The following is a 15,301-nucleotide window of genomic DNA, read 5'->3' on the forward strand; positions in this document are numbered from 1 at the left end:
AAAGGCAGAGTCCACAAGCTCACCCAGCAGGTCCTATTAGCCTGCAAGGCACAGTGCTGTTGGCCGGTCTGTGACCTCAAATATATGACTTCATTACCTAACCTGTCCACACTTCTTCATGTCCAGGTGGGGACCATAGGAGAGGATGGTGATGGGTGGAGGCACCAGAGAAAGAGGGAGTTGAAGTCAGGTCAGTGATGAGCGGGAAGAGGGCTGAGGACAAAGCCTGAATGATCCCCACTAGGTGGGTAGGGGAAGCCCATGAGAGCACCTGGAAGAAAAGACAGAGGAAGAAGAGGAACTGGGACAAGAATAAGATTGAAGGGAGAGGAAGGAGGGCACTGGGACGAGACTGCCAGAAAGTCAGAAGGACTAGCAGTAGACTAGACTGCTGGATCACTCTTGGCTGTTGCTTTTATTTTGTTTTATGGTGCTGGGGATGGAACACAGGGTCTTGTACAAGCTAAGCAGGCTCTACCATGGAGCACACTCCCAGCCCTTGGTTGTTGCTTATAAAACATTTCCTGCTGAAAGCTATGTACACTTACTGAGGAAAAAATCTGGAAGAAGAGAACCAAGAAGGAAATTAAAATTACCAATAAATTTGTCACCTGGAGTGACTTATTTTGTCTGAGCATTAAAAATAATTTAAGTGGTTATGTGTGTGAATGTGAGGGGTGTTTCTTCTCTACTCCATATACAAAAGGGTGTGTGGACAGGGGTATGTGTGTATGCATATATGTATATACATACATAAAACAAAATTGAATGGCAAAGCATCTGCCTTGCATTCGCAAAGCCCTCGGTTTGACCCCCAGTTCCAAACAAAACAAAAAACAAAACAAAACAAAAAAAAGAACCCCACCCAAAAAAATAAGATTAAAAAAAAAAAAAAAAACCCTTTTCAGGGCTGGGGTTGTGGCTCGGCAGTACAGCACTCACCTAGCATGCCGAGGCCCTGGGGTCAATCCTCAGCACCACATAAAAATAAATAAATAAAATAAAGGTACTGTGACCATCTACAACTAAAAAATAAATATTAAAAAAAAATTGATTGTTGATCCTTTTTTGTATAACATTATAATGTGAACACTTCCCTATACCATTAAATGTTCTTCAAATTAATAAAATTTGAATAACAGCTGAATAAAATAGTATACTATGTGAAAATATCAATATGTATTTAGTTATTCAGTAAATTAATATTGAATATTGAAATTGTTTATTTAGGCTGTATATTGAGTTTTGTTTTTCTCTTTAATTCCTGCCTTTTGGAGCAGTTTTATTATTTATTTATTTTCCCAGCACTGAGGATTGAACCCAGGGGCACTTTATACTCAACTTCAACCCCAGTCCTTTTTATTTTTTTAAAAATATTTTTAGTTGTAGGTGGACACAATACCTTTATTTTATTTTTATGTGGTGCTGAGGATCAAACCTAGGGCCTCATGAGTACTAGGCAAGTGCTCCACCACTGAGCCACAACCCCAGCCCATACCCAGTCCTTTTTATTTTTATTTTGAGACAGAGTCTAAGTTGCTGAGGGTCTTGTTGCTTGCTGAGGCTGGCCTTGAACTTGTGATCCTTCTACCTCAGCCTCCTGGGTTGCTGGGTTTACAGGTGTGCACCATGGTACCCATGTGGGACAGTTTTAAATAGTAAAAAGTGCCACTTGCTTTGCAACTGGGATAATTCAATGTCTCTGACTCTGTTTCTTTATTGTAAATTGGGATTAATAATACCTGCCTTATCCATGTCATGGTTTTGCTAAGAGATCATATGTGAAGGATATTTCATATATGAGTTCTTAAGAGTTTACTTTGGGTGACTTGGTGGCCTCTAGCAGAGCAGGGAAAGGTGAGGGAAAGAAAATGGTCTGGATTCACTGTGCTGAGGTCTCTCCTGAACCATGAGGAAAGGCCCAGGGTCTCTGGAAGATGAGAATCTTGATCAGGAATAGGACTGGGCTGGACTTTGGCTTCAGGGAATCTTCAGTTTCATGTCATGAAAATGAATGGTCTTTTCCAAAAGAAAATGTTTTGTCAGAAAAGAGTAAGGCCAAGACCCCGTGGTGGGGGACACAGCCATGGGGGGGTCGGGGGTAGGGGAGGAGCCAAGAGGGTAATAATTATGAGGGAGATAGCAGTAGCCATGGAAGAAAAGCACAGGGAAATCAGGATGATATACAGGCAGGGAAGTAAAATGTTTTAAAAAATGGGGAAGAGGTTGGGATTATGGAAATCCAGGTTCTGGGCTCTCTAAAAATTGTCCCTGTTTAAACTTAGCTCTGCCAGTGTCATTTAACAAGAACTAATCAACGAAATATGAAGTTAAATCCTGAAGGTAGAGAGGCCTAATGCAGATAAACAAATTTCCCAATTTCTTTACAATTAAAAATTAATCCAAAGAAAAATAAAACATAATTGGAGAATTAGAGGCCAATAAATTGTCTCTTGAAGCTAGTAGCTATTAAATATTAAAGTAAATTTACCTTTCAAGTTGTCACTGGACATTGTAAAACCTACCAACCCCATCTCAAATATTTTTAAAAAGTAATAACCTAAGGATTCCATGTAGGGCTCCTCTGACTGAGAAAGGGGAGTGGGCCTGGCCCAGGGCAGGAGGCTGCTGGGCCAAGTGCAGGTGTGGGGGGCTGTGGTGGTCTGATCTCTGAGTGGATACATACAGGTTGAAGAAACTTAAGACAGGAAAAGGAGGCAAGAGGTAGGGGTGGTAAGAACACAGTGGAAGGTGTCAGAAGGGAAAAAAAGCAGCAATCTTTTGATATTTTAAAACCTAAAATGCCTCTGATCCTATTTTTTAAAGTTGTGTGTTTGGGGGAAAGGATAGACAAGCTAGAGAATGTAGTCTCCAGTTGCAGGGCAGCCAGATGTTTTTTGGATCCCCACGTAAACATTTCAGAAGGGTGACTCTTGTTCTCTTATCAAACCCTCTTCTTTCCCAAATAAAGCTCTTTCACATCTTTTCAGGGTTCCTTTTGAACTACTCTCTTTTCTTTGGAAAAACTACATCTGCTTCTGCGGCTCAATCCAATTTTCTTCTTTGTACTGTTTTCACATAGTCCACCTTGAGTTTGCACTCTTGTGGTCAGAAAATAATGTCACTAAAAATCAAAAACTTAGAGACAACTCTGGAAACTAAATATGAGCCATCTAGCTCAGAATCTCAGCTTCTTTCCACTAATGCTGCAGCCTCAGCTTCGAGTTTTCTCTCCCATGTAGTCCCAGTGGTAACCATGCCCTGCAGAGTCTACATCTGAAATTACTCTAAATGTTGGTGTGAACAAAATTAGACCCAACTTAAGTCCTCTCTGAAAAGGGAACGTTTGTCTTTGGTATTGTTCTTCACTCTGTTTGTTGATCTTTTTTTTTTTTCCTCTCTCTCTCCTCTCACCAGACTCCCATGAGGGATGCCCATGGCTCTGAGGTCTTTCAAGGACCTTTTCTCCCTGGCAGATGCTTTGTGTTGACTCTCCCCCTCTTCTCTCCTTCGGTGGTTTGAATATGTTTTGTTCCCTCTAAAACTCTGTTGAACCTTAATTGCCAATGTAATAGTACTGACAGATGGTGGGACCTTTAAGAAGTGACCTGGTGAGGGGGACATTGCCCTCATGTATAGGTTAACATCCTCTCTGAGACTGGATTAGTGCCATGAAAGTGGGTCATTACCTAGTGAGGCTGCCCCTTGTGTTTTGTCTCTTTCATATGTGCCCTTTTGCCCCTCTATTTTCCTACTCTGTGTTGATACAACCATCAGATGCTGACCTTCCCAACCTCTAGGGCTGTGAGCCAAAATAAGCTTCTTTTCTCTATAAATAACCAAGTTTTAGGTATTCTGTTATAGCCACAGAAAGCAGACTAGGACACCTCCCCAAACACCCTTTACCAGCCCCTGTTCTGGAGCCTAAACCAGCCGATCCTTGTCTATGTGTTATTGGGTTAATGCAGGGAATGTCTGCAGCTTATAACATCGTGAGATACAAAGCCCTCAGTAAGAGAGGGAACCCCAGGGTCAGGGTTCTGGGCACTATGGAAGCTGAATGAGGATGAAAAGCAGCCTGGTGCATCCATCAATCTAACTATGTAGCCCACCCCTTACAACAGAAATGTCTTTGGATTCATTTCCATGTATGAACTGTGTAATTCTGAGCAAGTTACCTTTCTGTGCCTTCATTTCCTAATCTAGAAAATGGGACTATTTATAGTCCTTAGCCCAGAAAATGGCTTGGTATGAGGGTTAAATACCATACAAACAATTAACTGAGTCTCCAAGACATTGAAAGTTCTTAGTATATATAAGATAAATAATAAAAATGTAATATATCACTATTATTTCACCAGTATCAGCCCTCTAGGGATGGCCCTTAGCTGGCAAGACCATCTTTGTGGTTTCTCATCTTGTTTGACCACAACTCTTTAAAACTCTAGTTTCTCTTACCAGGCAACTCTTATCCCAGTCTTTCCTCCCTGATTTTATCAATCCAATCCACAGAAAATCAAGGAACCAGGCCTCAAATGTGGTAGGAAAGCTGCCGCAGACAGCCACCATTCCTCCCTCCTCTATTCTATTCCATATTTGCTTACCTTCCCCCACAGAACCCACAGACCCCAAATCAGGAGCATGGGAAGTGCATGTTCACCAGCAATAGCTCTTTACAGAATTTTCTGCCTCATGTGAAACTGAATGCCTTTACTATAAAAATCTAAACAGGAGGTCTCCACCGGCTTTGTATTGCTAACATGCTTCCTTTTGGGGGCTACAACAGTTCACAGAAAGCATATTTTACTTTTGAAACAGAACCTAGCAGCCAGTGGTTGCCCTTGTGGTTTTTCCACAGTTTAAAGCAATATTGGATACCACTAAAGTGCCTCCCCCCGCCCTGCCTGAGAACTGAATTACAAAATCCTGGTTTCTATTAGGGTGTGTCTAGCACTTTCTGTGCTGCCAAGCCCTCCATTTTTATAGCCTGCACACTGGTAGATTTTCCATGAACAGGCTCAAATTTATTCCCAGGCAATGATGTTTAGGAAACCCAAGATGAACATGAAGATTGTTCTAAAGTAGCCTCAGAATTTGTGCCATGCAGTTGCCTAAAAAGAACATTTCTGATTTATTAAAAAACATATTATACTTTAGTATATGCAGAAGGAAAAGAGTATTAACTCTTCTTATATGTTTTTTTTGGGGGGGGGTATTGAAAGAAGTTTATATTTTAAATTCTTCCTTCTTTTCTTCTTTGTTTCGGTGGTGCTGGGGATTGAACCCAGGACTTGGCGCATGCTGGGCAAGCCCTCTACCACTGAGTCACACCCCCCATCCTACCCTTTTATTTCTATACTGGTATAGAATACAGCCCAAACACCCACCTACACAGGCATTTTACATAAAGAGTTGGAAGGCAAGTGACTGAAAACAAAACAAAATTATTTATATAGTATTTTTATAGAGATTTACATGTGGATTCCAAAAGGAGTCAATGGTAACTCTGGAGGAAAATGAAACAGAAAAGTGCTAATGGAAAGTGTGACTATAATTTAGTTTGGCTGACAAATGAAAAAGCAGGTGTTATATATATATATATATATATATTTTAAAGAGAAAAATAGCATAGGAAATACAGCTTTATATGTACATATTGCACACATTCTCCATTTCCAGAAGCCTTCCCATAAAACTCCAAAACCACATTGCCCCACTTGCCAAATCCTACATTATTTATTGCTGGTGCAACCCAATCTTATAGTTCGTTTCTTTTGTGTGTGTTTTTCTCTCCCTAACACAGCTACAAACTTCTTGAAAGCAGGACCACATATAATTTCATTTCTGTATACTACCATAGCATCCAGCACCTCTCTGAACAAAAAAGATGATCTACCAATATCTGTTGGATTGTGGGGACTAAACAGTTGAGTGCAGAGCTATGAGGTCTAGGATGACTAATTTAATCCAGCAGTCTTCACTGTCTTAAAGAGGTCTAGGTAAAGTTAGCAGCTCAGCAGCCATCCACTGAATTCAGCTGGTAGACAGGGCCATTGCCACTATTGAAACTTCCCTAAAGAATCAGGTAGGTCATTGTGCTATCATGTACTATCCAGATCCCCTTCAGGAATGAAAGACTTCCTCCACAAGTTTCTAGGAGATCTGCCTGCAGAAGCCCACAACTGAAGGGAACAGTCTGACTCAAGGTCACGCATTATTAGAAGGTCTGAGTCCCTCATCCCACCTCAGGACATCTCTGAAGGACCATCTAGCTCCAGAGCCTCCTGTGGGCTCTTCTGAGACTGTCATTGGGTCTACATTGCTGCTCAGCTTCTCCCTCTGCCCAGTCTGGCTCCCTCCCCCGCTTCCCTTCTGCAAGTATTAATCCTAAGAAAAGTTCCAAATAATCCTTCTACATGATAACCTCTGCCTCAGAATCTACTTCCTGGGGAACCAACCTACAACACTATCAATCCATGCATATTCCATCCATCTATCTATCCAGCCAGCCAGCATCCTGCTACTGTATTTAGGGCACCTGGGTGGTGTGGAGGTAGGTAATACAGAAGAAAAAGATCCAATCCTTGCCCTAAGGGAGCTAACTAATAGTCCAGTACAGGAACAACTATAAAATATGTAATATTAAGTGGCTGGTGCCAAGGGAGAACACATAAACAGTAACATCGTTGAGGGTGTAACCCCAGGCAAGGGAGGTCAGGAGTCTTCACACACTGGCGGAGGTCAGGAGTCTTCACATACTGGCTTAGCTGTGACTATCGGTACCTATGTACTGCCTCCCCATCCAATTTCAAGCTTGGGAGGACAGAACAGGCTGTGTCCTTATCTCTATTCACACTCCCCATAATTTCTAACAGAGTCTAAGGCAGTGCAAGAAATCTTAAAACACCGGAAACAACACAGCACAGCACTGAAGGAAAGCTCTGGCAGTTCTAATTTATAGAACAGGTTTCTGGTTGCTAGTCTAGTTTTTAAGTGAAAAGTTTTCTAGAGGCGCCTCAAAATGCTTATTCACTACTAGCCCAGTAACATCTTGGGAACATGAAGAAGTACAAGTCATGGTCTTGACTGTCAAAACAGCTACAGCTCCTTGTGTGGATGAGTCTGAAATCTTGCAAATTTCAAAAACAGGAACAAGAAATGGGAATATGACTAACAGCCAATGGTATATCATCCCTATGCAGTCCCTGCCCTTACTTGGCCAATCTATCCATCATCAATCTGTCAACAAAGATTACTCAATGACCTCTATCAGGAACCCAACCATGGGAATAGAAAATCCCTAAACCTCACAATCCCTCCAAACGAAGGCACCTGCAGAGTCTGCTGTCTAAAGAGGAAAAGACCCTTTAACCAAAACATTACTGCCAAGTGTCTACAGGAAAAAGAGGTACCCAGTGCTGGTGAGCATGTACAGGGTGGCAGAGTCTGTCTTCTGAATATCTCTGCCTGCAGAACATCTCCACTCAGCTGTTCTGCCCTCATCCCAACTCAACATGCCACCATCTCCTTCCACTCCTTCTGTACAATCTGTCACTAACTTCTGTTGTTGATTTCTCTGAAATGCCATTTGCATCCTTCCTCTTCTGCCTTGCCTTAGTGCTACCACCCTCTCAGATATTGTGGCCACACCCTGGAAGCTTAGGCTCCAAGCCTAGGCAATCCCTGCACGTCTCTATCTCTGCCAGACACACCTTCAGAATACCCAGCTCTCATTTGGTCATGTCTGTGCTTAACAATCATAGGTTCTGTCTCCCCAGCTACCATCAGAATCAAGTTTATAATTCTTCTTATAATTTACCTACATTCATCTCATTTTATGTCTTAGGACCTCCCGATATATGCCCTCACCTCCAGTTGCCTCCCTGTTATCTGTGCCTCTGCTCAAGCTGTGTCTGCCTCCTGAAATGTCCTATTGAATCTACCCATTGAATCTATCTACTCCTTGTTACTTTTTCACCTGGACCAAGCTGAGGACTTATAGAGACAGGAAGGGCAGAGTTAGGGGTTGGCTGTTTTCTAGTTCTTTTTTCCTCTTGAAGTTCCTCTACCATACACAGACCCCCTTTTTGTGGAAATGCTTTTCTTTCTTTTCTTTTTTCCCCCCGGTCCTGGGGATTGAACCCAGGGTACTCTGCCACTGAACTACACCCCTAGCTCTTTTTAAGTTTGAGACAGGGTCTTGTTAAGTTGCCTAGGTTGGCCTTGAACTTGTGATCCTCCTGCCTCCACCTCCCAAATTGCTGGGATTACAACCATGTTTCACAGTGCCTGGCTGGAAATGCTTTTCTGCAACACCCATCCAGGCACAAGGATGCCCCATCAGCTTAACCTAGTTGTGGGTGGAAGGAGCTCATCTGCCTTCAGCAGACTATCTTGGTCTTCCAAACCAGAATGGGGAAAAAAGCTGACATGGCTAATGTTTACTCCCCTGTTGCTTCTTAGGAAAGACTCTTAATCACTCTCGAGTTAATACACCAAGCTCTAGGATTTCTGAGAGATGGATGGTGGGTTTGCCAAAGGGAAGACTGCCAAGTTGGGTCTCTGGAATGAATCCAGTGTTCCATAAACCCTGCCTCTTTCCTAATCATAGAAAGAACCATAAAATGACAGAAAGGCAGCAGAGAGCTGCAGGCAGCAGAATGACACAGAATTATCACCCTGTGCTTCCTAAAAAACAAAACAAAACAAAAAAATGCAGATCAAGACAAATCTCATCCCCAGCCCCCAACCCTCTGTTCTGCGGGGTGTGATGGATCTTCACTGCACGATGTGGGAAGATTTGGTAGAGCTTCTTCAAAGGGGTAAAGAATGAGTGGCCTGTGAAGACTGCCTTGCTAACCAGCCAGTAGGTGATGGGAAGGAGACCAGGGAGATGGTCATGATGGACAAAAATGGAAGGGAGGGAGGCAAGCACCTCCCATGCCTCCTGCCATCTGGAAGGGGTAAGATTTCTGGGGGTGGGGAAGGGAAGAAGAAGCAGAGGGAAGGGCATTGTCACTCTTTTCCCATTTGAAGCCATAGGAAAGAAGGAACCCGTCCCATCTCTAGGTTGGCAGGTGGATTGAGTAAGAGGTTCTCTGTTTTATACAACTTTCCCTAGAGCTGGAGGAGAGGGTGGTGAAAGTATCAGGGTGTGCTGTTCCCATCTTCATACCTTGAGCTGGAAGATGAATGCAGATAAGAGATGTGAACTAAAAATCTCTACACACACATACACACACACACATGCAGGATGCATCTGCTGAAAAGGAAAAAGTTTCAAAATATATCTCTTCAGGTAATTATAGTAATGTGATCATAATGACAATATTACTAACTGCTTTATATACACCTAGTGATCTGTTTATTACAAATTAGTGTAATATAGTAGACTAGAGTTCACTATTTAGATGTATCCTTACAAATAATCCAATCAAGTGATAATCAAAATAACAGCTCCATTTTATTGAATGATTACTAGGAATACCTTTCATGTGTTATTTTATGTAATCCTCATAACCTCTTTGTGGTATTATAGTTATCCCCACTTTACAAAGGGGGAAACTGAGGTTGTAGAGGTTAAGTAACTTGCCCATCAAATGGAAACTTAAACTAAGGTCTTTATGATTCCAGAGTTCTGTCTCTTAACCTTACAAGGTCCATTTTATGGCTTTTTCACAAGTTCCAAGAGGGAAGGGAATTGAGGAGGTAGCAGTCTTACATCTCAACTCCCTACAAGGCGCGTACACTCACACATTCTCACTGTTATCTTTCTCGGTTGCAGACCCATTCACCTTGAAAAGACACAGGTCCACAAATCAATTTCAAGTTTCTCTTAAGGACAAAGGTCAATCCCTATGGATAACATACCTGCCAATTAACTGGTGTCTGATTCTGCAACAAGAATTTCCATTTGATAGGATGCAGCCAAAGCAAGATGGAGAATTAGAATCTAGTTTTAAAGCTTTGTCACAAAGGAGAATACTTTAAGACTGAAAATAATGAGACTGAATGACATTTAGCAGAATGGCTCATGACATTACAAAAAAATATTCAACTTGTGAGAGTCAAGCACATGAAGAAAGAAGAAATGATGGCAGAAAACAGTAATGTGCAAACAAATGGTGTGAGCTCACGAGAACTGGCTGCCCTGTTCTTCATCAGATGCATCTGACCTTAGTGATAATGTTTGCTGTCAGCTGTGCAGAGGTGCTTTGGGCATGAGCTGACATGAACATCTACAGGCAGGGATATTCAAAACTGAGGCAGGGTGGAGGAGAAGACACCAGGGTGAATGGGAGCTCTTTCCCACCCCTTTTCCCCAAATACCAAAGACCCTGGAGTTTTCCTGTCTCCCCACTTCTTTTCCCTCCTTCAGCCTAAGCATTTTTATCCTCTTGCCTCTCTCTCTCTCAATACTTAACTTCTGCCACCAGAAGAGGTTGTAGGTTGGAGTAGAGGTACCATGAAGAATTCTAGTTACTGCGATTGAGAGAGTAAATTGTCAGTTTCAATGTTCCCCCTTCCCTTTGAGCTCTGGAAATATACTTAGATGTACATGAAACACTTACTGGAACTTTTAAAGGATGAAAGAAGATTGATAAGCAACCTGTAAAGCCAAATCTTGGTGCTTTACAGTCAAAGATACACAGGCAGGTAAAGGACTTGTGTTTATGAATTATATCCTCACATATCTACACAAAGCAGGTGGCTCTTGCACACACACATTAATCCTCACATACAGGCATCTTGGGGATGTGTCACATTTCCTTTCTGCTAGTCTTCCTTCCCACCTGCCCACCTAAAGGAGATGACTACAGCTGCTCTATGAGGGGTATGGTGCAGCAGAAGAGAGTCACTGGGCCTTGGCTACTCCTTGTGAGTCTGGCAAGTCCTTTAACCACTGAACCTCTACAAAATGTAGATAATCATAAGGCTAGGTGCTATGTGGACGAAAGGGAATAATAATATGTGGGGTGCTATGCTGCCTGGCTCCTTAACCAGCCTTTCTGTACCCACTCCAGGTCGGATGGTGCCCACCCTTGGCCCTCAGGTGTAACACTGGGGAAAGTGGGAATCAGACCCAGACCTCATTCTGTACCAGGAGGGTCCCAGCCTACAGGCACAGGGCTAACTTTCAGTGACGCATAGGTCAACGGGAGCTGGGGGCGCTGAAGGAGGGCAAGCGGTCCCAGGTGCCTGGACCTGTGGGCGGGGGGGGCGGGGCGGGCTGGTGGAGGTGGGCAGAATCTGCGGTAAGTCGACCCACGGTTGTGGGTGGCTTCCTCCTGTTGCTCAGTATCAGGGAGAGGCGGGGGAGGACATTCATTTTGTCTCCTAAGTAAGCATCCTCCCATTGCTTCGATAACTATCGATTGTGAAAAGCCGGCGGCGCTTCTAAGAGGCGACGCCCGGCTCCAGTGCGCCCCCGCGTCTGTTTTCGGGGACCCCTCCTCGGGGACTTCCTTTGCCAGCTGCACGGCAGGGACCGCAAGCTCTTCTGCACTGGGTTGCTTATCAGCCTCGGGAACCGCAGCCACCAGCTGAGGCTTGACTCCTGCCGGTCCACTCGTGGGGTCTTTTCTTTCCAGTGTCCCCTGTCACGCCCTGGGACCCGGTCATCTGCTCGGCTGCGTGGCTCTGGCATCTCGGGTTTGAGCACCCGGCCGGCGCTTGGAAAGTTATTTCAGAAGGCAGATGTGTTGCAACCCTCTCTGCAGCAAACTACAGGACTCGGATTTCCTAAACCCTTCCCCGCCCCCACCCAGCCCGGGCGACCCTAGCCCGCCGCGGGGGACCCACAGCACTGAAAGCCATCCGCAAATGCACCTCCTCTCCCTCCCGCCTGCCCAAGTGCAACGGGATGGTGGAGGAAGCCCAAAGCAAACTCAAAGCGCCGAGCAATCCCCAGCCCTGGCCTGCAAGGGATCGAGCTACAGGGATCGGCCTCCCGTCCCGCAGCTCCGAGAAACACTCCAGATTTTCTGCCCCAGTCTCTGCTCCTCTCCAGTCCCAGTCCTCCCAGCCGGGTTGTCGCGGTCCCTCAGTACCTGCGGCGGTCACGGGCTCCCCCTCGCTCTGTTCCCCGGAATCCGAATCCATGCTTCAGGCTGTTGGCCGGACGTCCACCGTCGCCTGCCCGTCTGCGGGGCGCTGGGGCCGGCGTCCCGGCTCGGGCTGCCGCGGCGCACTGGATGCGGGCAGCAGGGTGGCTGGAGTCCGGGTGGCGCGGGTTGGGCAGTGCGTGGCCCGCGGCTGCGGCCAGGGGGCGGCTCCGCTGAGGCGAGCGCCACCGGTGTCCCGCTCCCCGCGCCCGCCGGCCGGTGCCTGCGTTAGGCGAGCACGGGGCGGAGGGTGGGGCGCGCCGAGAGAGTGGGGAGGAGGCAGAGGCGGCGCGAGTGCTGAGGAGCGTCCGGCGCCCCGCGAGCTCCAGGCTGGGGTTAAATACCCCGCTTCCCTCCCCCACCATCGGTGCCCAGCGCCGAAAGCCGGGAACCCAAGGTTGTGCGGGTCAGCGATGCAGAGACCCTTTCCTTGGGTGTGGCCAAGTTTGCAGGATTCTTAAGTGAAAAAGTGCCTCTACCCGCTTTTAAGAGGATCGGTGTTTTCAGAGTTCTGGGACTGACCGGGTTCGAGTCCGAGTCCACCGTTCAGAGACCTTGGACGAGACCTGTGTGGGTCTGTTTTCTCACTCGGAAAATGGGGAAAGGGGGAGAGGGATGGCAGTTTCCTTCTCGTAGGAATGTCGTGGGGAGTGAATACAATAATTCATGTGAGGGACCAAGCACAGGGCCTGGCACCTAGCGAGGAAGTGAACAACACACGGCCAGTAATGGTAACTCCAGCTGTTCTTGGGCGGGACAGGTGAGGCAAGTCCTTGTGGAGCTGGTTCTGATGGCTGGGTGAGGCCAGGCACTGCCTAGCCTGGAAGGTCCGATCTGCTCTGCCAATCAAGCTGCCCGGCCACTTAGCATTCCCAAATTGAGAGGCAAGAATTGATTTTACACCTTTATTTTGTTGATGGGATTAAACAATGTAAAAACTTCCTCAATGTTCTCCTTCCACTTTCTAAAAAAAAAAAAAAAAAAAAAAAAAGGAAGAAAGAAAGAAAAGCATTTGTAAATTTATGTACTAATTAAGAGACTAAAGTAGGAGAGAAATGCACAGAGCAGGGAGGCCTTAGTTGTTAATTCTTGATTATCCATGCATTTTTATTGTCTCCCTAATTTACAGGCTCCAACATTTACACAGCTTCACGCTAGCTTTTATATATATATAAAGTGTTAAGAAATTGCAAACTATTGATCCGAGTAAAAAGAAATCAGTAATACAGGGTCCATTAAATGGTTCCATTTACAGTGTTTCCTGTGCTCATTGATTTCATCTGTATAAGGAACCAGTGATGAATTTAAGTAGAACCATTTGAAAATTCTTTTTGGAGGTTAAAAAAACATGGTTGAAAGTTGGCAATTTTGTAGAATTCAACCTATTTCTACAGATGTGGAAACCGAGTCTCAAATAACTTCCCTGTGATCTCATATCCAAAAAGTGGGTAAGCTGAGACTTGAAGTTGGAACTCTCTGATGTGGCCACCTGTTCCTAACTGTTGTGGTCTAGTGTCACTTAACAAGTGAGTTTTGGCTTCTGGGTTAGCTGGGGCTGCCCTCCTACTTTAATGAAGGTCTAGCTTTACCAAGTGCAAATAACACTTTGCTTTGAGTTCTAAGAAAAAGTTCTCTGGATGACCAAATTCATGGACTTAGTAATACAAGTTGGATGAAGGTTGATGAAATGGTCAAAAGAGCCCCCACACTTGATGCACGCTCTAGAACAAACGGCCCACTTCTCTCTTTCCTCATGTGTTGGCATCTCCTTCATAGAGAGATTGTAAAAGAGTAAATGAAATAATGAGTGTGGAAGCTATTACCTAATGCCTGGCACACAGTTAATATTCGATAAGTAGAAAGAACTTTCATTCTTTGATCTGATGGATCCTGTTTGGAACAAGAAAATGTATTAAAACCACTTTCTAAAATGAAAAGAAAAACACAATAGCAAAATTTGGAAGCAAGTTAATACTCAGAAAACAAACAGCTAGGATAGTTCTAAAAGTTTGCTGTAAGAGCTTTTCTGTCTTGAGGTAAAGCAACAGTGGCAGCTTCATGGAACAGCAGCATTCATTGGATTGAAAAGGCTGTGTTCAGGTTCAGGAATGTCAGACTTTCTCTTTTGCCTTAGAACTTCATTCCTTGCACTTGGCGGGAGTTGTTTTTTGTTTTGTTTTGTTGTTTTTGGCTTTTGTTTGTGTGTTTTCAGCGGACAGGTGGTACAGAGTAAGGGCTGCACAGACACATCTATGTATAAAGTATACCAGCAGTAACTTAAACAGGGCTGCTCCTGTACTGGAATGTGATAGCAGTAGACAAGAAAAGGGAATGCACATTGACAACACATATATGCCCATCAGTCATCAGGTCTTTATGGAATACCAGTACATTTTGGCCCAGAGATAAGTGCTTGTGGGTGGGGAGGAGGAAGCACTGGTCAAAGTGTCCTGAAAAGTCTATGAAATCAGACTCAAAATAACAATACCTATTCATTTAGCTGTTCCTATGTTCACTCGTAGTATATTTCTGCAAAGGAGGCAGGCATAGAATAAAAGATTGAGTGTGGAATTAAACAATGGAAAAGAGAGATCCAAACCAAATAATGTCTCCGTTCCAATTTCCTATGATATGCAATCTATTGTCATGGGACAAGAAGACAAAGGGAAATGACTGTTGGCATGCATGTGAATTTAATGAGGAGCATTAGTAGAACATACCTTATCTGTCCTCTCAGTATGGAAAAATCTGTGTTAGAGAAGGAAGTCCTTAAAATAGCATCCCCTGACCATCATCCCAACGAAAAACAGTGAAATCTCTGAAGTGGTGAATCTCCCTTTGTAAACCAATTCTGGTATTCTTCTTAAAGGGGGGAAAAAAACAACTCTTAGGAAAGTGAAAAGGGGAATGGGTTCTGCAGTTCCTCTGTATATTTTTAGAAGAGTGGCATCACTTTGCAAATTTGAAAACCTAGAGTCTGAGAGTTATAAACCACCTCCCTCAGTATTTCCACTACATCTTTTCAGCCTGGCAACTCTTCAGATGCACAAGTTTGTAATTCTCATTGGTCATTTCTTAACTTCAGCAAACAAAATCGTTGGCTTTTAAAGGAAATTGCCTGTCTTGTGGGAAAAGCATATCTATCTGTAAGGTGTCAAGAAACAGATAATAAAATAGACCCATTTCTGCTCACGCAA

At 44.3% G+C, this 15,301-nt stretch overlaps 1 protein-coding gene across 1 annotated transcript in view; it reads right to left on the reverse strand.

Moving 5' to 3' along the window:
* Tnfaip8l3 (TNF alpha induced protein 8 like 3) overlaps positions 1-12,359 on the reverse strand; it is a 35,817-nt gene extending 23,458 nt beyond the window's left edge. The window contains exon 1 of the mRNA XM_046460657.2: positions 12,051-12,359. Within this exon, the coding sequence (XP_046316613.1) occupies positions 12,051-12,102 (52 nt within the window). The 5' untranslated portion in view covers positions 12,103-12,359. The remainder of the gene's footprint in view (positions 1-12,050) is intronic.
* Between the last annotated feature and the right edge of the window lie 2,942 nt (positions 12,360-15,301).

The sequence above is a fragment of the Marmota monax genome, unplaced genomic scaffold, assembly GCF_021218885.2.
Source record: "Marmota monax isolate L192 unplaced genomic scaffold, Marmota_monax_Labrador192_F-V1.1 WCK01_AAM20220418_F8-fsc00001, whole genome shotgun sequence".
Taxonomy (NCBI): domain Eukaryota; kingdom Metazoa; phylum Chordata; class Mammalia; order Rodentia; family Sciuridae; genus Marmota; species Marmota monax.